The sequence below is a fragment of the Leptinotarsa decemlineata genome, unplaced genomic scaffold (genome assembly GCF_025532065.1).
Source record: "Leptinotarsa decemlineata unplaced genomic scaffold, Ldec_3_MD MMD2_tig00000090_RagTag_RagTag, whole genome shotgun sequence".
Taxonomy (NCBI): domain Eukaryota; kingdom Metazoa; phylum Arthropoda; class Insecta; order Coleoptera; family Chrysomelidae; genus Leptinotarsa; species Leptinotarsa decemlineata.
Window position 1 is genome coordinate 6,468,618 of NW_027412541.1, and position 26,648 is coordinate 6,495,265.

The 26,648-nt window shown below is 32.9% G+C and overlaps 1 protein-coding gene across 1 annotated transcript; it reads left to right on the forward strand.

The window, feature by feature from the left end:
• Positions 1–7,806: 7,806 nt before the first annotated feature.
• Positions 7,807–19,049, forward strand: Ssrp (Structure specific recognition protein). The gene is made up of 8 exons (XM_023171257.2): positions 7,807–8,123; positions 8,177–8,578; positions 8,634–8,812; positions 10,073–10,312; positions 10,365–10,493; positions 12,133–12,424; positions 12,797–13,034; positions 18,238–19,049. Exons 1-8 carry the CDS (start codon positions 8,073–8,075, stop codon positions 18,984–18,986), a joined length of 2,280 nt encoding a protein of 759 aa, XP_023027025.1. The 5' UTR covers positions 7,807–8,072; the 3' UTR covers positions 18,987–19,049.
• Positions 19,050–26,648: the final 7,599 nt, after the last annotated feature.

Consider the following 26,648-nt stretch of genomic DNA (forward strand, 5'->3'; position numbering starts at 1 on the left):
TATACTTATTGCAAAACATGTAAATACTTGTCTTCCCTTCAGTTTTTCGAAACAAATAACTACTAACGAAATATCCAATCTCCAATAATATATGTCAATCTGTAGACACTAATCATCAATTGTTTAAATACTAACACAAATGTATTGTTGTGATCTGTCGGAAAACTTATATAAAAACTAATATGTATACCATGACGAAGTAGGAATAGAGCACAAAACAAGCCATACTGCGCTTAGGTGACTATTTCTGCTTTGAAAAGGTAATATTGTATTGAAATTGTGATGTAAATGTTTTTGAAGATGAATAAATCTGAAAATCTGAATCTGAATCCTAAAAATATAACCCCTTCAATTAAAAAAAAACATTATAAATGGTAAATTTGTTTTTGCAGCATGCATGTAAGAAAATTTTGCGCAACAATTCAGTTATATTATAGATACGCAAAACAACCTTCCGAATAATAGCTGATACATTTGTTTATACTAAGATAACGTTAAATGGATCGAGGACAAGAATACAGTTTCACATCATGTGTATATTTGAAGAGAAAAATCAAAAATGATACCATTCTGATTATTAACATCAATACGTACAGGGACTATAAATTGTTGAGGTCACATAATTTTTTTCTTCACAAATTTAACGTTATACTTTTCATTTATAGTCATTGTTAATTTTTTATTCTCATTTTGGATATTATATTCATATTTCAATTTGAAAGGGGAATATTATCAGTAAAAAAATGTTTTTGACTTTCACTTCTCCATCTTTATATTAAGAAGGCAACCATGAAAATTATTGCCACGAGATGGCGCTGAGGGGCGTGAGGTCAACTCTCGTGTTTCTTTCGTTGTTAACATATGGGAAACACGAATTTATTGGAATTATGCGACGCGGAGATCAAAAATCTTTAAAAGAAGGAAGGTTTGAGATCATGTATACTAGGGCGGACCGTATTGAATGGTACCTATTGCTGCCTAGGCAGCTGATTTTTTTGTGTGTCCTAACAGAAATGATTGTGAATGCGTATTAACATTTTTTGGAATCCCTGAGAGGTAAAAAGTAAAAAAATATCGATGGATGGTTCTAGGAATATTCCAAATATCAGGGCCTAAATATTCCGACGAGTTAGAAAGAAATTACTAACAATGTGCAAAAATAATATGTGAAATACCTATATTATGAAGATTAATGATAAAGAAATGAAAAAATCAAAATAAGAATGAATGCTTCCAATCATACTACTTCATGACGTTTCGGTTGTTAATATCCACAATTACCTTAGGTTGATATAACTGATTCAGCTTTATATTTATTGTTTACATATTCTTGACCTGAACTCATTATTCAACCCATTTAAATATTCCTTTCTACGTTTGTTTGAAGGTGGTTGAGATTGTTTTCACCCGAAGACGACTTGGATACTAACAATCGAAACGTCGTGAAGGAACTTGGCTTGCAATCTTTTAATTTTCATTTCTTGTTAATAATTTTTAATTTTCATCTCGCGTTAATAGCTCAATTTTTCGATTGTTTTATTGTTGCTTGTATTTTATTTCATTGTAATTTCAGTTTTTTGCTTGATATAATTGTTATTTGTCAGCTGATTTTTTAAATTTTTTATAAATTCTTTCAAGGATTTCAAATCAATTTACCTATATCATTTATTAGACAATGGAAGTCCGAACTAATGAAATGCATTCATTCCTTTTCACTTAGGTCACAATAAATCAATGATAAATCGACTTACCTTTAAGGAGGGGTGATCTTAATTACATGAGCAGTCTCTTCGAAAGATTATTATTAGTGTGTTATTATTAGTGTGTACTTATTGTTAGTGTGTTTCACCGCACTGTATACGACGTTACAAGTATCATCTTTTCTGTTGGTCACTTTTCATAGTCACTCTTATCAACCCTCTTTCTGAATATTACCCACTAGTTGAAAGTACCTATAGGTACATACCTAGATTGTTAAGAGTTTGAGTATTTGCGGGGAGGTTTATAATCTTTCGTCGAGACTGCTCATATAATTAATATCACTCATCACTTATCAGGATCAGGAGAGACGATTAAACCGACACTTGCTCTAATAGACAAAAGGTGCATTCACAGATACAGCAGAATTCTGCGGCAAAACAAGAACCCCACTTTTCCCGACAATCATCTGCCCCATCGATGAGCAAGGTGGCACAACGCGTCATACTAAAAAGACTTGACGTCCAGACCGACGAACAGGAAATCCTGTGGGTAGTGACTACACGACTGAAGGTTTCAACCTGGGCAAATGATACCACACCGCAGAGATATTCCTAGACGTTTCCAAGACGTTCGATAGAGTCTGGCACGACGAACTCGTGACCAAAATGACAAATTTTGGATACACAAGACTAATCATTGGACGCAGGAGTAACATGTAACAACCTTCGACACAATACCTATATTTTCAAGTTCAATACTTATTTTAGTTTGGACCATATAAAGTGAATAGCACTTTTCTACAAGCATGAACTACTGGAGTATAATTTCTCCAATTTCACAGTTTTTAGTTAGGTACATCAAACACTCTTTTGGCAATATTCAGTTCAACTCATCCTTTCAATCCTAAAATAGGTTGACATTCTATGGTTGTTATCAGTAAATACAAAATATGTTTATATTTTAGCCAAAGCCTTGGTTTTGAAATCGCATTTGTTGACTGTAGGTACGTTATGGCTTCAAAACATCTTTTTTTTTCAACGGTTCAAACACACTTTCTGATTATAGATTAATCTCACTACCTGAATCTAGTTTGGAATTGATATTATGCCTTCCAATTTGAACAAAATCGCATTTGTTTACTGTACGTATAGCTCAATGCTCCTGAATGAAAGCAAAAGCAAAAACATAGAGAGAGATCTTTTTTTAACTGCTCAAATATACTTTGTAGTAATAAATTTATCACACTTAGTGAATCTAGTTTGAAATTGATAGTATGTCTTTCAGTTTGAACGTCTGAAATCCAGGCATTGGTTACTTCATTGATTACAATAACGGAAACTAAAAATTCATCATTGGAATCCTTGATTTCAATTTCTTTGATTTTCTTCCAATTAGTCGTCTGATTATGATTCAGAAAACAATTCTCAAAATGATTTTTATCTCTACAATATAATTGCAGAATTTTCCAAATGCAAGTCAGCTTCTGAAACTATGATTCCTGTTACATTTTGAACAATTATTTGTTTTATACCATTTGTACTTATATTCATGGGCTGTATTACAATAATTCGATGAATTCACAGCCATCAACAGTCATTAGTTTTTCTTGTTGTCCGGATTTGTTCTACCTTTGGCAAATCATGCAAAACCCGGGCCTGTTCTTCACAAGCTCCTGTATTACCCAGAAGTAGGTATATTGCTTCTGACAATAAAATGTCATTTATCTTCAATAAAATCTTTTGCGTCTTTTTGTCGAAAATTCCACTAACAATACTGTCCCTGTTCAGCAAGAAAGATTCAAACGACTGAACTTCATGTTGCTGAACTGCAAAAAAATGAATCTTTCAATGAGCATTTTTCGTGAGAATAGTACAGCAAATGTGTCACGAGAGGCAACACTAGTAGTAGGGACAAACAATAAACTATTCACATGTAAAACAGTGTTATTTACGTAATATTAATTCATTATTTAAAAATATAAATCTGATATAGAAAATTATTTTATGCTAGTATAATGCCAACAAAGCATTGCTGTTTTGCGAATTGTATGTCGGATAATCGATATCTGGAAGAAAACATGTTTTTATACCATTTATAAAACCTCATAATAATGAGGTTAGATGTAAGAAATGGATACATGCTTCGAGGAGAGTGAATTTAACAGTGCAAAAAATAAATAAATATTCATATGTATGCTCTAAACATGAAATGAATAGTGAATTTTTCATAGTTAATTACCATTGATTAGAATGAGATATAACCTCAATAGTTTATTAAATTATATTCATTACATTTCATTAAATTTATTTCATTACCATCTATATTCGATTCATATTTCACTCGGAAATAAGTCTGAAATCCATAATTATTTTAAATTTCTTTTATTACAGTTTGAATCTACCGCTACTCGTTTACTCGCTACTCGTATGTATACTAACATGTCTATTAATTCACTTTTTTTCCAGTTACTTTTAAATTACGGCATGCAAGCCAACGTTTTAATGTTACAACACTGTTATCCTTTACAGTCGCAAATTTTAGTTTTACTCCAGGAACATTTTCTTCTGTTAAAAATATTCTTTTTTAATTGTACTGTACCATATGTTTATATGAGGATTAGGAAGTGTTTGTCCCTACCGAACTACTAGCGCTGCTAGTGAGTGATTTTTCGTACATCAGGAAAAAGGTTCATTGTCAGGTTCTTCTTGGGTACACGATTATTATTCAAATTCACTCAAGATCACATCATATTCAAATGTCTGTTTCACTTCTATAGCATCTAAAGCAACCTTTAAATTTTGGCCATTCGGTACCGGCATTTCCTTTCAATTTCAACGGTGAAGGCTTAATGAAACCTTCTGTCCAGGGCCGTTGCCATGGGGGGATGGGGGGAGCCTCCCTCCCTTCTTTTTCGACTTGGGAAAAAGTTGAGAGAAAGTTAGGAAATTTTAGGCCGTGAAGATTGAAAAAATAATAGTAAAAAAATGAATAAAAATTAAAAAAATAAAAATGAGAGAAAAGAAAGGAAGCGGTAATAAGAAAAGGGAAAGAACCAGGAGAAGGTCCGGATTTCCCGACATGCATAACTTGGAGATCCCATACTTTGAAATTCTGAGTTGTTCGAAAATTTAAAAAAGTTTTAGTTTCTCCCAAGTAAGAGAACAGTCCACAAATTTTTGTGTGGCAATTTCACGAAATTCACAACTTTTCCAAGTCGTAAAAACAGCGAAAAGTTGGGAATTTCGTGAATTTCGGGCCGTGAAGATAGAGAAAATAATAGTAGAAAACAATAATCACAATATTATTTATTGTATTTCATTTATATTAAATATTCCTACACATGGTGGATATGGTGAAAGACCAAGGACCTTGGTCCAAAGTAGAATAATTTCCATTATTAGTTTTATAATTACCAAAATGTATTTTTGTTTGTGCATATTCTATCGGGCATAAGCATTCAGCCAATCTTTGGATAGCTAAGTAAGGAAATTAATATATTATAATACTAACTAATCCCTCAGCTTTCATTTTTTCGAAAGTTGGGAAATTTTGCTGGTGGGGTTGGGAAAATTTGGATTCCCTCCCCCCTGGTATTTCTTTTCGCTACGGCCCTGCTTCTGTCATTTTGACTTTACTCGAATAATTTATATGGTACCTTAAGAAATGATAAATTCAACATCTAATCATTCAACTCTGTATTATTTACAAGTAACTAACAACAATCATGACAGTTCCTAATGCTAAAACTTATATCTAGTCATCAATAATTTGATATACTCTGAGAATTCATCAAAAGTATATACGGAGTTACGGAGAGTAAGTTGTAATGAAGTTCTACAACTCTCGTCTCGTTGCATTTGTCGTATCGTTCCTCTATATTCATTAACCCTTCAGTAGACGCAGTTTGTTAGGTTTATATTAAGGAGGGTAGAGGTAAGGAGAACCGTCTCACACACATGGGAAGAAGCTTGAAAAAGTGTCCAACTTTCAGCAGTAAATAACAGTTCAAAAACCTTCCAGAGTGGTACTAGCGTAGGCACAGGGTATGATATGAATTAAGCAGTTGTTAACTGATTGAAGTATGCTGGGTTAGGAAATTTGACTAGAGTAGTTATTAGTTATTGACAGTGTAATATACAAGACCCCACATGTTTACGTAGTTCAAACTAATTTCGTCAATATAACCTGAAATTATTTCTGTTGTAAAACGTGGAGACATCGATTGAATTTTCTTATCACGCTTTAATAATACTTTTTGTGATTTTGTAGTGCTTACTGTTATAATACATTATTGTAATAAATTATAAAGCAATATATTCTTCATTAATTATTAACATAAATTTCTACATTATTTTGCTTTTCAAGACCTTTTGTTCTCTATTTTTTCAACTGTGATTCGCGAATTCCCTAAGAAATGATAAGCAATCAATTGATTATGACACTTCGATTTTCATTTTATTCTTATTTTGAAAAGTGAGCCATTACGAGACGGAAGTTCTTTATTTTTTTTTATTTCTCTATTCTATTCTAATAATTTTCAGCGCTTTTTTTAAATTTATGCTGTTGCTACTAATCCAACTTTATTTAGCACATTTTAACGGAAACTTTCACACACAGAGACGGTTCTCCTTACCTCTACCCTCCACAATTAATATGGGTATGATGAGGGAAAATACAGAAAATATAATTAAAAATTATTCTGCTAGCTGGGAGCTCTTTCCCTAAATGGATATATTATAGTCGTTTAATAGCAAAAAACACCTAATCTGCATAAACGGAAATTGATGTTTTGGTCCATCACAATAATCTTCAGGCTTCAGTAACATCAGATATTTTCCTATTTTTAATTTCGGCACTGATAACCATTTTCATTTGATTATTCATTAAAATTGTGGAAATCGTAGTTTCAAAAAAATCAAATTTCTCCAGACACTTTCTGAATTTCTACCAAACTTTCAGTTTGCTCTGAGAAATCATTCAATGACAGTAAATGACATATTTTGTTGATTGAAAGTTGAAATTCATTGCTTTTTTGCAGTGAATTTCAGCTTTATATAGTATTATTCAATTGGAAAATGTGTTGTCACAGTGTATGATTTCCAATTTCCACTCAGAATGTGTTCCATGATTTTCACGCAAAATATGGTTTGGTGATTGTAAAATCACAACCGTGTGTTCATCGGTATAATTATCAAAAATATAAACTGGAAAACCTAATATAAACCAAGTGAAAACAGTAAACTTTGAAACTAACAATTTCATATGACGACTTATGGCTTTTGCTTGCTTTCAGGGGCATTAGGCCAAAAATGAAGACTTTGTTCTGTTTATCAAATTCAACTTACTCGTCCCCTTCAGCTGAAGTTTCATTTATCGTAGTCAATAGACCCAGGTCCCTTCTTCCACTCATTAAAAATATAAATGCAAGAAAATACATATTTATAACCTGAACAAAAAATGACTCTGGTCAATATTTATAACCTCCCATTTTCGCCGACGACTTATCAGAACTAAAAAGTGACCCTTGAAAAAAAGCGGCAAACTTCAACATTTAATTCAATTATTATAAGGTGAATTGAATGTGTTAGATTTCAACTTTTCACTTCGAAAATAATTTAGCTATTGAAATATCAATAAGTACTTTCAAAAGTAAATTGATGGATGTAGCCGTTACTACGTGGTAGGAAATCATAATGAAGAAAAGAGAAATGACAATTTCTATGTTTTTTACCACTTTTATTTGTAATTAACGTTACTGCAGTTTCGTCCTATACGGACGTTTTCAAACTTATACAACAAACTCAATGTCCGTATAGGATGAAACTGCAGTAACGTTAGTTACAAAAAAAAGTGGTAAAAAACATAGAAAGTTTCATTTTTCTTTTCTTCACTTTCAAAAGTAACTAACCTAGTAACCACTGTCAAAAATGCTGGTTAGCAGCTGTCAAGAAGTGATTATTTTTGGAACATATCTTCAGAAAATAATTTAATGAAACTTAATACTCTGAGCACTTAATTGATACAACCGTCTAGTTCAAAAGTAAACCAACTTTAATATTTATATTTCTTAGGTAACCGCTGTCAAAAATTCTGTTGAGTGGCGATTAGGATATTTATGAAACATGTCCTGAAATTACTCGCCTGTTTGACAGAGGAGAGGTGACAGCTGTGTTCAGCGGTTTTATTGGCTCATGTTTCTGAAATCCAGAGAGAGAAATCCCGCCGGGAATTAGACGGGTTTTAACCTTAACTTTTTGTCGTAGAACTTGATATTTTCAAATGCTTTTGGGTTGTGGGTTGAAATTGGCACTTAGTAGTTTTTGAAAAGGATAACTTATTATCTATCCTAGAAATACGGAAAATAGTAAAAAATGGATGTCTTAGAATATTCTGATGTTTCTGCTGAAATTAAAGGATGCATGGTAAGATAACTTATATTTTAGTCATTTTTCGATAATCACTAATAATTTTCTAGACGCCTGGGAAGCTGAAAATGACTGACCAAAACATAGTATTCAAAAACAGCAAAACGGGCAAAGTTGAGCAAATTTCAGCTACAGATTTTGATGTTGTCAACTTTCAGAACTTTGCTGGAACTTGGGGAATACGTTTATTTTTGAAAAATGGTATTCTGCACAGGTTTGTAGGATTCAAAGATTCTGACAAAGAAAAAATTGCTAAATTTTTCTCCAACTCCTATAAAATTAACATGCTAGAGAAAGAACTCAGCACAAAGGGGTGGAATTGGGGCACTGCCAAATTTAATGGATCTGTTCTGAGTTTCGATATAGGCTCTAGTTCTGCTTTTGAAATACCCCTCAATCATGTGTCTCAGTGTACCACAGGAAAAAATGAAATAACTATGGAGTTTCATCAGGTAAATGTTTGTAAATTTCGAAACTGCTAAATTCTTATTTTTTTTTCTTTAATAGAATGACGATGCCCCTGTCAGCCTAATGGAAATGCGCTTTTTTATACCTGCCAATGAGTTGGCTGGCGATGTTGACCCTGTTGAAGCTTTCCAAAAACAAGTGATGGATAAAGCCAGTGTTATCAATATTTCTGGAGATTCAATCGCAATATTTCGAGAAATTCACTGTCTTACACCTCGGTTTGTATATATCATCATTAGTGAAAATTAGACATTAACACATTGGGCAGATATGTTTTTATAGGTCCATATGAAGATTTAAACAAATTTTGATGAGTTCAATGAAATTTTAAAAGACATCTCTGATATTTCAAGTTGTGTGCCTACATTTTTTCTTATAAAGTGTATAATATGCTAATGCTATTTTCCGTTTTTTGGCCAAAGTCTGCAGGTTTTTGTGGCTGATGCTTTGTCTACAACTGCATTAGACATCCAAGTTAATGAGGCAATGGATGAAGTGCTCTGGTTGTCCTCATAACAGATACTATATTCATGGTTTGCGTCTCTGGTTTTATTCTATTAGTGGTGGGCATAGCCTCATTTCTACTGTTTGAATTAAATGATCTTCTACATGTGCATGTTGTCACAAGTAGCTAGGCACCCATGTTACATTCGAACAGACCCAAGTGCTCAATAGAACTCAGCTACAACCCGAAATTATGTAGGGAGCAATTCAGAAATGCAAAAACTGTAATGAAGGGGAAAAATACCTTTAATAAAGTTAGTCGAACTGTGCTAAATTGTACACATAAAAGGTCATTCAATTCAACCAATAGAAACAAGACCTCGCCTACCAGCCCGAGACTGAAAACTTGAACTAGTATTTGCTGTGAGGACTATCATTTTCTCTTTGCCATTGATAATGCCTCACGCATTTGTATACGAAATGTCAGGCATTAAAATCTGCAGATTACGGCCAAAAAAATGAAAAACGTCATTGACACAGTTATCTCTGACTGAGAAAGTTTAAACTCCGATTAAAATGAATAATGATTGATATTCATTAGGCCTTAATGATAAATACTAACGAGTTTTGAAATTTCCATCATCAATTGCAATTGGGGATCCCTTAATCCCAATTTGACAATCACAAAATTTGACTATATACATACAATGTGTGACAATTTAAAAAATTCAAGAATTCTTCAGTACTATAAAGGCATTTTCATTTGGGGATTTTTCTGTGGTAATATATGCAATATGTGCATTATCTCATTGTAATATTTAATTCCGCCATGGTTATGTGAGTTCTGAGCTACTACAAGTCTAGAGTAAGGTTGGTGTAAATTTGATTCTGAACGTGTATTATACAAGTTAATTATACGAGTTAATAATAATAATAATGTAAGCGGTATGACATTTTTCACAATTCATTAAAATCAATTTGACTATATCAGTTTTTTGCGCAATCATCTTGAAGTTATTTTCTTTATTTTTCAGTGGACGATATGATATCACAGTGTTCCAGTCATTCTTTCAGCTCCATGGTAAAACATTTGATTATAAGATACCGATGACAACAGTTTTGAGATTATTCTTGTTGCCACACAAAGATAGTCGCCAGATGTTTTTTGTTGTGAGTTTGGATCCACCTATAAAGCAAGGTCAGACTAGGTACCACTTCTTGGTGTTTTTATTCAATCAAGAGGATGAATCGTCCATTGAATTACCATTCACAGAGTGAGTATATGTAAATTATTATTTTCATCATCTAATTTCGTTATTATTAAAGGGAAGAGTTGAAAGAAAAGTTTGAAGGTAAATTGAAGAAGGAGCTAAGTGGGCCTACTTATGAAGTTATAGGTAATGTTATGAAGCATGTTATTGGCCGAAAACTCACTGGCCCAGGAGGATTTATTGGGTAAATACATTTTTATTATTAGTTATTTTGGTTTACATATAACATTTGATAGATAGCATATTGTTTATTTCCCAGATTCCGATAAATCGCTATATAAAGAATCTACTTATTGTTGAAAAATTGCTGAAATAGTTCTGAACAAATAAACCCTATATCATATATATTCAGTAGTATTTTAAAATTTATTGGATATGAGGAGAATATACATATAAGACAAACACTTTGGAAAGACACGAACACATGGGAAAGAATGCAAAAGGAATATAAATTATGCAGAATTTCATCAGTTTGGACTTCCATTGTCTGATATTATATAAAATGCTTTGAAATTCCTGATAGAACCAAAAAAAGGAAAAACTAAAAAAGAATAGCTGAAAATAACAATTATATTAAGCAAAAAACCCTGAAATGAAATTACAGTGAAATAAAATACAAATAAAAATAGAGCAATGAAACAAAAAATTAAAAAATGAAAAATTAAGAGATTCCAAGCTAAGTTACTTCACGACGTTTCGATTGTTAGAATCCACAATCATCTTCGGGTGATGATATCACTCGAACACGATTGTGTTATAATATCAGACAATGGAAATCCAAACTAATGAAATTCATCATGAAACATTGTCAGTCACCTTCAACAAAAAATTATGCAATAAGTGTTGAACATTGTTAATGATCAACTCAACTGAATCAGTGATATCAAATTACGCAGTAAGTCGTAATGAGTTCTTGCAAATTAAAGGGAGAGGGGACGAATTGCATACGTTATTAGAGAAAGTTATTTTTGGCAAAATTGTTGCTGAACGTTTGGGTAGGAATTATTGGTGACCTAATTGGCACATTTATGATTGGTGACCTAATTGACCCATTTTTTCTACCAGCAAAATTAACAGGTGAATCCCATACGAACTTGCGAGATCATTTACCCATTTTGTGCAACATGTGGTTTCTGCACGACGGGACTCCAGCCCATTTTACTGTTCTTGCTCGTCAACATCTCAACATCACATACCCTAATCGCTGGATTGGAAGTGCAGGACCTCAAAATTAACCAGCTCGCAGTCCTGATATGAATCCTCTAGATTTCAATTTATGGGGTCATCTGAAGGCTCTTGTTTATAAAACTCCTGTACTAGATGTGAATGATATGAGGAATCGAATAATTGACAATTGCAATGTCGTAAGGAATACTCCAGGTTTTTTTGAATGTATTAGGCAATAAATGCCAAATCGGTTGCACTCATGTATTTTATCAGAAGGTGGACATTTTGCTCATTTACTTTAAGGTCGAAATTGTTTATTATTTACTTTTGGTTTTTATTTTATGTTGTCCATGGATAATTGTCAGAAGTGATTTTTTTTCTCGAAAACGAAGCTTGATAAAAAGAAAACACAAGCGACGTGTGGATGCGTGAGTGTATATATACATTTTTTTATACACCAAAAATTAATCTAATTTAATTGACAGAAAATACTGCATGATGTAATGTTTAAAAAATATTGATGCAAAATGTATAAAAGACTAAATTCTAAGTACAGGATAATTCTTGTTTACTTGAAAATCATTCAACAGATACAGCAACGATATTACTGACATTTAAAATAACTCATTTAATTGATTTGTACACGTTTTTTCTAGACATACTGGCACTCCTGTGATAAGTTGTTCTTTCAAAGCTGCTGCAGGCTTTCTTTACCCACTGGAAAGAGGTTTTATATACGTTCACAAGCCACCTATTCATATCCGTTTTGAAGAAATAGCATCTGTCAATTTTGCAAGAAGCGGTGGAAGCACTAGATCCTTTGATTTTGAAGTTGAAGTAAAGTCTGGCACCGTACATACATTCAGCAGCATTGAGAAGGAGGAATATGCCAAACTCTTCGATTTCATTACATCTAAGAAGCTCAATATCAAAAATAGGGGTAAAAATGTAAGTATGAAATATTCTCAGCGAATTCTACCTGGACTACTATATTTTATTGAATTTAACAGTGTAGTTTTTTCTCTAAACCAAAGTGAAGATTATGAAACTGATGTCAAAAGTAGCAGTAGGTTTGAAAATTGGTTTTTTCTGTATTCATTACTTCATGAAATTTAGTTCAAAGGTATTGAAGAGATTATGGACACAAATACTGATAGATTGGTTGATATCTTAGTACAGTTTCCTTTCATTGATTTTTGCTGACTTCAAGTTGATATTGTATATTGCTATATTCTAATTAAAAAATATTTTTTCTGGTTCTCTCGGCATCCTTTTCATCAATTAAATTGAAATGTAAAATATTTTCAACCATATTTTTAGGACAAGGCATCTTACAAAGACGATTTTGGTGGATCTGATGATGAAGATGCACCTGATGCCTATCTGGAGCGTGTTAAAGCAGAGGCCCAAGAAAGAGATGATGATGATCAAAGTGATGAAGATGAGAGTACTGATGAAGATTTCAATCCTAATCAAGCTGAAAGTGATGTGGCTGAGGAATTCGATAGCAATCATAGTAGCTCTTCAGAAGATGAAGAAGAAGGAGGTGATGGATCAGGTGAGTTATGTTAAAAAAGTAGTGGAATGTGGATAAATAGTTTTTTACTATCATCTAAATTACTGACGGTACATAAATTGGAAATAATCTCAAATGCAGTGTCTTTTCAGTTAAACTTAAACGATACTCTAACACTATAACGTATTTTGAAACTACTTCTCTGTACTTTTTTCATTATTCATATGGAGATAATGTTAAGAAAGTATGTAGAAAACTTGCATTGGGTATTGATGGAATTAATAGAAAATGTCTTAGGGTGGTTAGTTACATTTTGTATGTATATATAGTTTGGTTGCCATATTCTTCAATGAGTTTTTGAATATTCTAAATCTCTCAACTGATAAAAAAATACATTGTCTAATTTAATTCCTAAAATAACCAAGATGGTTGAAAGTGAAAGGTATGACAAAGAGAGCTCTACAATAAATGTATTTAAATATCACTGAAAAAAGGAATTCTGAAAATGTAAGATATAAACGGTGTGAATGTTTTAGTCATAAAGAGTGACATTGAATGTATAACTCAACCGTTAACAGATATTATCAATACTTGTCTAAGTGAAGGTTACTTCCCTCAGCAATTAAAAATTGGTAAAATCATGCCAATTCATAAAAAAGGCGTTACATCCGAACCAAAATGTTTTCTACAGATAGCAATATTGCCAACCTTCTCAAAGATTTTTGAACACATAATTTACGAACAACTAGTAAAATATTTAGATATAAATAATCTTCTGAGTCTTCATCAATTTGGATTTCGGAAAGGAAAATCGACGTCTGATGCAATACACTTTCTCACAAATAGTATAAAAGATGCCTTTGATAACCAAGAAAAATATGTGAGCGTTTTTACAGACCTTACTTCAGCATTCGACTCTGTAAATCACTCGATTTTATTGGCCAAATTAGATTTCTCCGGAGTGAGAGGTGTCTGCCTGGACATAATGAAGTCATACCTTAACGAAAGATATCAAATTGTTGATCTAGGAAATACCAAAAGTGAAGGAGGAGTGCCACAAGGGTCGATATTGAGGCCACTTCTGTTTCTAATCTATATCAACGACCTGCCTGACGTGATGAACTCGTCAGGCATAGAAACTATATCGTATGCAAATGATGCAACCTTGAGCAAAAAAATAGGTACAATAGATGATCCTCATATGATCCATACTGACATATTAGAGAAAGCCCGATCATGGTTCACACCAAATGACTTGATTCTCAATGAACAAAAAACAGAAACTCTAACTTTTGAAACAATTTGCTTAAATCGAGATAACAAAAATTCTACCAAATTTTTGGGAGTACAAATAGATTCCAACCTGAAATGGATAGACCATATAAATAGCATGTGTAGTAAACTTAGCAAGACAGTTTTTGCTATCAGAAGAATTTAAAAAAATAGTAAATCAAAGTGCAGCACTTGCAACATATCATTCACTTTTTTATTCAGTCCTTAGGTATGGTATAATCGATTGGAATAATGCATCAAAGGTACATCTTAATAGAATATCTGTCTCATTCGATTGATGACTTATTTATTTTGTAGAAATTCATGTTGAATATAGAATAAAGAAAATACTTTTGTCTAGTTTCTACTGTGTTTATTTATTCGTTACGACCGGTTTCGGCTTATAAGGCTATTTTCAAGTAACTACCACAAATTGTCAAGTTGTGTCTTGAATAGTGTGGACAGGTATCTGCTCTAGGTACCTGACCTAACACGTTACCAATATTAACTTCCTGGATCTCACTATTACAAAACGCAATGATAAATTTCAGTTCAACATCTATAGAAAAAACACCTTCACGGACTGTACAATACCAATGGATTCTTTCAGTCCATTATCACACAAATCATCGGTCATCGGACATAAATGCTCTATGTATCATCTATGATACATAGAGCATTTATGATACCGTTATCAGAGGAGGCTTTTCAAGAAGAAATTAAGATCATAAAGCAGATAGCATATAACAACCATGTTCCCGCCAACTTAATTGAAAAACTGATCTCCAATAAGAACAAAAAATTGATCATGAAGGAACTATACCTAAATCAGGAAGAACATAAAGAAGATAAAAAATATGCTGGCATAAGTTATTCAGGGAAGAGCTCTCAGAAAATATAAAGAACTATTTTTCAAAACTCAACATAAGCACATCATTTTCTAATAAGAATAATTTAGGAAACATGTTATTCAACGCAAAACCCAAAAGGGATAAATGGAAAAAATCGGGCATATACAGACTAGAATGTGGGGACTGCCCAGCAGCTAATACAGGTCAGACAGGCAGAAACTTCGACATAAGATACCGAAAACATGTGTTATCAGATAAAAAATCAGCCATATATGGACATCTGAAAGAAACAAACCATACAATAAATAAAGGAAACATGAAAATTCTTCATGCATGTAATAAAGGAAGGGAGATGAATTTATTGGAAGCGTTGGAAATAAATAAATTGTACAAGGACCCCAAGTTCATAACGCTCAACGACCAACTAGATCTATGCAGCTCGCCCCTTTTGAATTTAGGAATTTTAGGATCCATCCAATAGTTGTTAATTGTGACATATAGTAATATTGGTAACGTGTTAGGTCAGGTACCTAGAGCAGATACCTGTCCACACTATTTAAGACGCAACTTTACAATTTGTGGTAGTTACTTGAAAATGGCCTTATAAGCCGAAACCGGTCGTAACGAATAAATAAACACAGTAGAAACTAGACAAAAGTATTTTCTTTATTCTATATTCAGAATATTTGTCATTCAAAAATCTGCAGTAAGAAGCATAATCTCTGCCAATTATGATGAAAAGTGTCGACCAATATTTGCAAAACTTAAAATAATGACCCTATACTCAGTTATTGTCTATGAAAATCTGCTTCTTGTTCAACAAAACTTGATGAATAAAGTTGCTCATAAGGATATACACCAACATGACACAAGAAATAAATCAAACCTTGTCTACAGCTAATAGGTTGAAAAGAACAGATAATATACTAATTAAGCTATACAATGCCTTATCTGTCGAATTTCGTAACTTGCCATTCAGAAGATTCAAAAACTTATTGAAGAAAATATTAACCAAACATCCTTTATATGAAATTGATCAATTTTTCGAAGTTATTCAAAAAGAAAGAGACACTTTTGTCACCTCCCGAACTTTTACTGAACTTTGATTATATATAATATGTAAGATATGTGATTTATAATTTATAAAGCTCATAGCTTTACATTTTAGTCAATTTTTATACAAAGACATCGAGAAAAATATTTTCTGTTAAGTAGTGATTCATTAAGTCAATGGTTTCTTTGATGATTTATTCATTGGCACTTCATTCATTGGATGTTGTTGGAGATTGTTTTGAGGTCACCAGTAGAGTTTCGTTCATAGTTTAGTAAGTTCCAAGTATCTTTATGTTTGTTAATTGAATTTTGTATAAATTTATCATATGAATCTTTTTTTGCCTTGTAAACTGCAATTTCATATTCATTGTTGTCGTTCGTATGGGGGCGACAGCTGATTAACGGAAAAAACAGATTACAGTAATAGTAATACAGTCATGGAATATTCAAAAGAAAAAAAAATGGAAAAATAAGAAATTCCAACTAAGTGTTTAATAATATGCAAACATAATATACAGTTTTGGGATAAAAGTGTTGAATATAGAAAATATACATATATCGTAACAATAATACCTTCATTGAAAAAAAAAATTCAAATGAGTATTTTGCTTCACAAACATAATGTTTTTTTATCTCTTTTTTTAATATATTCAATGGTGTTGAATAAAGGTCTACTTTGTGACACTCTTGATTAAATTTATAGCACATTGCAAATAAGGGAGATTTGAATAACATATTTGATTTCACCACTTTCCATTCCGCAACATTTCTCTTTATGACCATTTACATAAAACTTGTTTTTCATCTGATCAAAAAAACTTTTGTGGAATATATTATGATACTTCACATAAACACACTTTCGAAATTCCTCTTTTCATCAGATCTTTCACTTTCAGCTGTCTTGTTTATTCTAGGAGTTAAATTAGATAATGTATTCTTTTATCAGTTTAAAGATATAGAATAATATTCAAAAATTCATTGAAGAAAATATCAACCAAACTATACTCTGTTCATCTAAGCAACAGAGTGCTCCAAAACATTATCATCCATAGTGCACGTGATATCCCAGACAAGTCTGCTTGTACAGAGTCTCACTAAGAAACGACTGAATTTTTTTAATAATGTGCGGATGGGTATAGAAAAATATTTTAGTTGGAGTGTAGGACACAAATCAGTTTTTTCAGCCGTATCAGTACTTGACATTTTAAATATTTTTAACTGTAAAATACCGTATATGTACATACCACAGGCATTAAAACATAACCGACCACTCCGACACTTCAACAATGAATTCTGCCAACCAACGAATGCAAGGGTACGTGGTAATCATGCTTTGATCACGCATCTATCTTTGTTTGGTTTAAATGGGTATAGTTTATATATACATATAAAATGTAAGTAACCACCCTGAAGCATTTACTATTAATTCCATCAATACATGATGCAAGTTTTGAAGCACCGCGATCGTATTTTTTGAGCATTTCCTTCGACCAATCGACACAAGCCTTTTTTTGAGTGATTGACAAATTGTGTGGGATCCAACGCGAACAGATTTTTTTGACAGTCAAATTTTTATGCAATATTGAATGTATGCTGGTCCCACTAATGCCTAAGGTTGTCTCAATCTCACGATAGGTGACATGACGATCTTGCTTGCTGAGTTAATCCACGTCGAAAGTTGTTAAGAATAATCGCACGAAAATGTTCACGATTTAATTCTATTTTTGGGTCGAGATGAATTTTTCAAGTTACTGCAAACAACACAAACAGCGCGCGTCCAACTTTACGATAGAGCTGTCAGTTGCCAGATTGCAACACTAGAGATGCCAAATCACGAAACATAAAAGGCAACCCTTGTAGTATTGGTATAGTTAGTATTGTCAAAGACGAAACAAAAAAGTGATACTGAAAACCTCGGCCACGAAAGCCTTAACCATTTTGTCATAACTACTAATAGCTATATTTATATTAGGTTTCGTAAATAAATTCATCTTTGGATATTGTTTTATCAATTTATATTCTTACATTTGAAATTAATAATATATTAACTGACTATTGTATGATTTCAGACAGCGGGAAAAAAGAAAAAAAAGAAAAGAAAGAAAAGAAAAAAACGAAAACTGTTTCTGAAAAACCCAGGAAAAAACGTGAAAAGAAAAACGTTGATGAGAACAAACCTAAAAGGGCCACAACAGCTTTCATGCTTTGGTTGAATGATGCCAGAGAAAAAATAAAAAAAGATAATCCAGGGTTGAAGGTGACAGAAATTGCAAAGAAAGCAGGAGAAATATGGAGGGAACTCAAAGATAAGTCTGAATGGGAAGCAAAGGCCAAAAAGGACAAGGAAAGGTATGATAAAGCGATGGATGAATATAAAGCTTCAGGTGGTGGTAGCAGTAGTTCCAATAAAAAATCTTCAGAAAAAAAATCCTCAGAGAAAAAGCCTCAGTCAAAAAGAGCTCCGTCACCAAAAGCTAACGAAGCTAAAATTAAGAGTAAAGAATTTATTGAAGATTCTGATAGTGATTCCGATGGAGATACAAAGAAAAAGGTAAATAAGAGGAAGAAGGAAAGTGATGATGAAAAAGAAAAGAAAAAATCTAAAAAAAGTTCTGATAGTGAAGATGATGAATTGAAAAAAGATAAATCTGATGGTCAGGGCGATGAGAAAAAAACACAGGAATCTAAAAAGAAGGGATCGGAGGCCAAGGAAGAAAAATCTAAAACAAAAAAGAAAGACTCTGAAGATGAAGATATAGAAGAAGAAGAAGAAATTGAAGACACACCTCCTTCAAGTGAAGCTGATGATAGTGATTAGGTATAAAATAATCTGAATGTTGATGAAATATTTACTAAGAAATAAAAGAAAATTTAATATTGATTGTGTTAAGACTCTAGTTATTTTTCCTTTCAGGAATCGCCAATAAAACTGTATTTTCAGTCTAACAAAATTTTAATGACTTTTCCAAAATAATTTCTGACAGTCTCCCTCTTTTTTATCAACAACTATATGGTGAGCAAATAAATATAAAAACAAGCAACAAATTGAATAACAAGAAAATCTGAATAACAAGTTTCAACATACTCCTCGCTGCTAGAGGAACTATTTTTCCTCTAGATCCAATAAACAAATTTTTGTCACTGGTCGCCTGTATTCGGCATTTGAAGTTTTCACATCTACGACATGTACTCTGATATCAGGACCTGGGTAAGTTGCAGTTGCGCCCCAACTTCCATGCTTACCTCGGTAGAGTGTTATCAATTAGTATAACAATACCATTAACTTGGATAGATTTTTGAATTTTCTGCCGTCACTTCTGATCCGATAAATAACACATCTGGAGTCCGACAAAAAATCCAATTGAGTTATATAGGTATGTCCAATTCCGATCGTATTGAATGTGCCAGTCTGCCATAACAGCCGATTGCAGCTCTAATCTTGGAACTGACAAAGGTTTTAGAGGTGCCACGTGTTTTTTTGATGACACCAGTGATACATCTACCTCTCCAGATCCTCCAATTACCGCAAGAAAAGAAACTGCTGCAAATGCTTTCTCACTGCTGTCGCAGAAAGTGTGAAGTTCTATTTTTGAGGCATTTGGAATGAGTAAACTGTAACATCGTAGTTATTGTAATACCTTTAAGTTTGGGTAGTTCATTCAACCACTTTTTTGAGATTGTTATATGGTTATATGATTCCACAACGCCAGACCTCTTGTATTAAAATTTTTGGCTTAATTGTGAAACTTGAAATCAGGCCGAGTGGATCATATATACTCATTATTGTGCGGAGAACAATTCTTTTTGTCGGGTTTCTTTCAGAATTTTTATCTTTCAAGTTCACTTTGAAGCAGAATTGGCCTTTATTTGTGTCCCACCATAAATTAAGAACTCTGTGGAGCGAGGAATGATCATCTATCTGCTTAATTCCAGATGAAGACTGATGTAAATTCTTTCAGGGCTCTCGAGTTAGTCATCCAATTTACCACATCAAATCCTCCATATTTAATTATCTTACAAATGGCTTGGACAGTTTGGACAGCTTCTTCTTCAGAATTCGTAGAATCCAAATAATCATCCACACAAAACTTCTTCGTTATAGCTTCTCGTATACGTGGATCTGTCGAAAAGTTCTCAGCGTGGTAATTTTTAACAAATTGGGCACATATACCCATTCATGCACATATCTTTGTAGCTGGTGACCTGAATATTAACTTTGAAGATAAGGAATCAGCAGTGACATTTGCTTTGAGTAATCTATTTTTATCATTTAATATAAAAATGCATGTAACCCATGTAAATCAAAAATAAAAATTCGGCGGGTATGGATGGAATGTCTGTAAAAATATTTGAAAATCTACCTCTAAGTGCATTACATGTTTGAAAACAACTATGGTTATTCCATTACATAAGGGCGGAGATTTGGAAGACCCCTCAAATTTCAGGCCCATTTCTTTATTATCGACCCTTTCAAAATTATTGAAAGATTATTGAAAAAAAGACTAATGTCCTTCTTATCGATGAACAATGTGCTATCTAGCCTTCAGTTCGGTTTTCAAAGTTCGAAAAATACCATACTGGTGAACAGGTGGCTCCAAAGGTCATAACCATCATTTCATAGATGTCAGATTCCCTGTTATATTTCAAATCTCGCCACAAAAATCTTTGTGAATTTCTGTCTGTCTCATGTACTCTTATTTGATGAAACATCTCCTTTATGTCTCCACAAAATCCGAGACTTCGTCAGAATTTAAAAACTATTGCTACTAAAGACTGTAGCAAATCAGGACCGGCGAGATGGTCATTCAAGCTTACGCCATGTGACTTTGAGGCTGCCTCAAATACAAGACGAATTTTGTTCTTATTAGTGTTCTCAACAGCGAAATGTGGAATATAACATGTTCGTGGAGTTTCGACTTTTGCTTCTTCTCTGGTGAGTTTTCGTATATATGCTTTTTCTTCATATGATCGTAGTTTCTCACAGTATTCTTCGCCAAATTTTGGAATATTTCGACATTTCCTTTCGATACATTTCAATCTCTGTAATGCTTGTATTTTAGTTTCAGGTATAACGACATTGTCAGTTCGCCACAACAGACCAATTTCGTACCTATCTCCACATCGTTTGGTGGTTTGCTGCAAGATCTTGAGGGCTCTTACATTTTTTCGACTCAGTCTATCTGGCGTGAGCAGTGCTCCGAAGCTTTCAGTAGAAAATGACTTTCTTACCATTTCTTGCAAATTTTCATCTTGATCTGATACGCAAATATGCAAGGTATGATGAGATTTTTCAGCTATTCCAACCTTAGATTTGCTCACACCATGAACAGCCCATCCTAATTTGCATTTACTTGCCAAAGGAGAATTTTCTGGACCATACCGTATCTGCCGAGCAACGATAAGATCGATGTTGTCGTTGCTCGGCAGATACGGTATGGTCCAGAAAATTCTCCTCGTTCACTAGGGCAATGAAATGTTTGCGGAATATTTCTATGTAGTAGTCGATGGTGGAATAGTTTATAGCCATTGACTTTACAAGGTTTCCTTGTCCTGCATTTGAACTTATGATGATTTTTCTTTAAACAAGAAAAGCACAGCTTGTTTTCCGTAACGATTTTCCACCGTTTATCGACGTCATCGTTTTCCATGGACATGAGCTTTTTCGTTGCAATAATAATAATAATAATAAATTTTATTTAATCTTTAGAAACACATACAGTTTATCGATACGTCAACAAAGTATATCTGAAATAGTCTAAAATTAAAAACATTACAGGTTATTAGCTTAAAATTGAGTAATTAAACAACATTAACATTAACACGCAAGTTAAAAATATCGACTTTATAGACTTGTAACAATATTCATTTAGTCTTTAGGAAACATAGTCAATACAGGATAACATAAATTCATTATTACAATGATAGCATTACAATTGAAAGATATCACGTCAGTTTAATTTTCAACTTAATAATCTAGTAACTATCACATGCTATATATAGCTTTCTACTTTAGGCAATCAATTCGAACAATAAACTCCCAATTACATCAGAAAATTCATCAATGTTATAAATAGGGTTTGTACTCAAAATATTTTTTAACTTACTCTTGAATGTTTTGCTTGGTAATTGACGAAACTGAGGTGGTAGTAAATTGTATAGCCTGATACCGACATTATCAGTTCTCTTCAATCTATTTAATTCCTGTACAAGATCTGTTTTATGTCTTGTATTGTAATGATGTATGTCTGTGTGCATGGTATGTTTATTTAAGTTTTCCTCAATGTTTAGCAGATTTTCAAATACAATAACTGAATATAGAGTCATAATTTTCATAGCTTTAAATAACGGTCGACAGGTTTCACTGGGTTTACTCGAGGTTATGGCTCTCACGGCTGCTTTTTGAATAATAAATACTTTGTCTAGATGAGTTTTAGATGCTGAACTCCAGCTTAGAATCCCGTATTTCAGAATTGAATGGAAAAGGGAATGATATGTCATTAGTGCTGCATTTTGGTTTATAACTTTTTTTATCACTCTTATTGCATAAATTGTCTTACTTAGTCTATTGCACATATTATTTATATGTTCTGACCATCTTAAATTTGAATCTATATTTACCCCCAAGAACTTGACCACCGATTGTTCGTTTATATTCGATTTATTGATTTCAAAAGTTAAATATTCTGTTTTTTGTTCGTTCAATATTAACTCGTTTGGTATAAACCAAGATTTTGCTTTATCTAAGATTATATTCAGGCTTTGTTGCGGGCAATTTAATTCATCAACTGTTTTACTCAGCGTTGCATCATCTGCATACATTATTGTTTTAATATTTACTTGGCCCATGTTATGTGGTAAATCGTTAATATATATAAGGAACAATAGTGGGCCCAGTATGGAACCCTGAGGCACCCCTCTGATTAAATTCATTTTTTCACTCCGCGAATCTGTCAGTTCTACTACTTGGCTTCTTCCTTTTAAATATGAGGCTATTATATCAGAGTAAACTCCTCTGACTCCATAAAAATGTAATTTCTCCAAAAGAATTTGATGATTTACACAATCAAAAGCTGAAGTAAGGTCAGTGAAAACACTTATATATTTATCATAAAAACATTTCTTCTCTTGAAAGCTCCCTTTGAAAAAAATTACTTTTTCAGGCTTTTTCGAAAAATATGTTTGGTCAAATCTTTCAGAAACTGAAGGAGTGCTAACATAGCAGGTAGCTCTTGCAACTTCTCCCACCCATTTGGCAAAATCTTCCAAATCCAACTTTTCATTTCCTTCAATCATTTTCTCGCCCCATTTCAACTTCAAATAACTAGGTAACTTTCTGATCAGGTCTTTCAGTAGCTGTGGATTCTGAAGATGTCCTGGAGATTTGACAGTTTTCATTATTGCAACCAACATTATTGTTTATTTCACTGGAGAATTGTATGAGTTTCTCAAAATTTGAATCTTTCAGATCGGGAAGAACTCTTACTTTGGATATTAGATCATCGATAATAAATTCGTAATTCAAGGGTTTGTATAACCAAATTCACATTATCTGCTGTGAGCATCATCCCAGCTACCGCGGATTTGGCTTCCCCTTTCAAACATTTCTAAAGTTTAAGCATAATTTCTTCATTACTGAAGTCACATAGATTGCAAATATTTTTGAAGTGTTTGTGAAACAAAGGTCGGATTTGAAACTGTTGATGGCATTCGAAATAGTTTCACGAAGTAATTTAACTTCACTGTCTATCATCTCTACCTCTTGCTTCTTCATGTATGCATTCTTCTGGGTGGTTTCATATCCATTGATACACTCGTTATTTCGTTTCTTCTGCTTTATCGGTGGTACTTGAGCTCTTTATTTCGATCGGCTGCTTTCAGCTTCTCCCAATTGGCGCTCTAGCTCTAACAATTTAAAACTTTTCACTAATTCTTCCTGTTTTAATAGGCGCATCTTCTTCTCTAATTCTTGTCTCTTTTTCTCATTTTCAAATGCTAATCGCTTTCCGTCTATGCCTTATTGTGAATGTAGACTGAAAACTTCACTCATTTTGTCTCTTGATTGTTTCGATTTTACTGAAACAGGATTTGACGGTATACAACTTCTTTCTTTGCCAAATTTATCAGGCCAGATATAGTTATCATCAAGATTCCTGTTAATCCCTGCAGTTCCTCGTCTAGGTCTGTCCAGCAAGGATGTTTGTGAATTTATCGACGCATCTTTTTCCATGTCGTGGTCACCAATGTTAAGACTCTAGTTATTCTTCCTTTCAGGAATCGCCATCAAAACTGTATTTTTAGTCTAACAAAATTTTTATGACTTTTCCAAAGTAACTTCTGACAGTCTCCCTCTTTTTTTATCAACAACTATATGGTGAGCAAATAAATATAAAAGCAAGCAACAAATTGAATAACAAGAAAATATGAATAACAAGTTTCGACAGATTGTACTTTATTGAGTTTGGTGAAGCAAAATAAAAACGTATGAGAGAATTGAAAAAACTTTTGAAACTCAAGAAAGGGTCATTTCATGTCAAATCAACATACTTCACTGAAAAATTTAACTTCACCATTTCAGATTTCGATAAAACTTGGCACAGTAAACCAAGAAAATATATAAAAATTTGATTCTGTTTGTCAACTAAGAGCATTTAAATATTACTGGAGTTTTTTCCCAACACCAAACCGTTATTTTAACACCTCGACACGTGTTTCGATAACCAAGTGATCATCTTCAAGAGGAAGAGTATGAGTATTTACTTAAATTGCAATAGCCCTTCTCATAATTGAGGTACGACTTTTGGAGATTTTGTCATTTTCTTTCTATTTTCAATGATCTTTTTTTCTTCAAAAAACCCGTGGTATTTATTACATGAAAGGGCATTAAACACATAAAAAAATGACATCTCCCCGATGCCGTAGCTTAACAGCAATTTGCGACTGCAATTTGAGTAAATGCTCATAGAGCGATTCTGGGCGTTTGAAAAAAATAAAATAGCAATATCTCGGAAATGGGATTTGCTAGCCACACTCTTGTTGTTATATTGAAAAAGTTCAACGTCTGGTAGGTACTCGTGCTGGTTAGCAACATCAAAAAATAAACAGTTATACTAATTCTCTGGAACTTTCATGTTATACCTACATCAGCAATTTTTTGAGTACCAATTAGCGTGAAAAATAAATTGTATGTAGACATTTTCTTCAGAAGTTCAAAGATTATTGTTTTCTGTCTCTGAGCTTATATTCGTATCGTTGAGGTTACTATTGAGGTAACGTTGAGGTAACTATTTCCGGTTGGATAATTAGTGAGGTGGGGTTGAATATAATTTTGGTGTTAAACCAGGTTGCTAAGCTTTGTTAACCTGGGTTGCTTCCTCTCTAGTGAACTTGTTTTTGTGTTTTATATTGCAAAATTGAAACTGGCATGATATATAGATGTAGGTAGTTACCAAAACTTTTGTATCTTCAAATTTGATATTGTGATCTTCAGAGAGGGAAATATTCTCACAAACTACACCCAAGGTGAAAGTTAATTCTTGAAAGAATTTTTGAAAATGAAGTTTGTGAAGATCAAATGGTTAGGTGTAGTTTGTGAAATTGTTATGGATCTTCATCAAGTAATGGGCGAGTCAATCAGAAAAAAAAGGAAATTTTCGTTTTTTGTCATGAGAAATGCATCTTGTTAGTCATATTTTATACAATCTGTATCTAAGATAATGAAGGACAACATGGAAAAATCGGAAACAAAGGTACCATTTCTGAGCTTGTTTCAATGACGTTTTAAAATTCATGAAATTCCAAATGGCTCCAGAGATATTCGTCAATTTAGTTTTAAAAATTGGTTTTATTTCATGAAAGAAGATATTGAAAAACAAAAACACTCACATTGCCACTTTTCAAGCTGTACAAGACGGCGTTTTCAGATTTTTAATCTAACATTTTGTCTTACCAATTTTACTTTTTTATATGAACCGTTATAAGTCATTATTTTTGGCGACAACATAGTTTCTAAATCAACTGACTGTCTTTCACGGTTTCCGATTTTCCCATATTTGCCCTCCTTATTTTGGATACACCGTATCTCAAATTGTTTCCTACAAATTGAAAACTTTATGATTATCGATTTGTCAGAAAATTTTACATTTCAAAAAACTTCTGCATCTTATCAAACCTAGATAACACACACCAAATTCTAAAAAGCCTTTCATCATACAGAAAGAACCAAAAATTAGCAATCGATGCAGGAGTACGCTACCCTTAAATTAACTCTGAAAAAAGTTCTGTAAACCTGATATTTTCAAATACAGAAAAACTTATTTACCAGAATATGAAGTCTCAGCCTTCTATCTCCCAAACTACTCTCATTCACTTTTATAATTAAGTTTCAAAAAACTTCAATTTCGAAAATAGCCGAAATATTTTTTGTGGAAAACTAAATTGAATGAATGATTATCAATCAATCAAAATGTAATTAAAATTGTCT

Coding starts and splice junctions, on each gene's coding strand:
- Ssrp (XM_023171257.2), top strand. CDS start 8,073: ATGGATGTCTTAGAATATTCTGATGTTTCTGCTGAAATTAAAGGATGC. Junction 8,579..8,633: donor TAACTATGGAGTTTCATCAG/GTAAATGTTTGT, acceptor TTTCTTTAATAG/AATGACGATGCCCCTGTCAG. Junction 12,425..12,796: donor TCAAAAATAGGGGTAAAAAT/GTAAGTATGAAA, acceptor CCATATTTTTAG/GACAAGGCATCTTACAAAGA.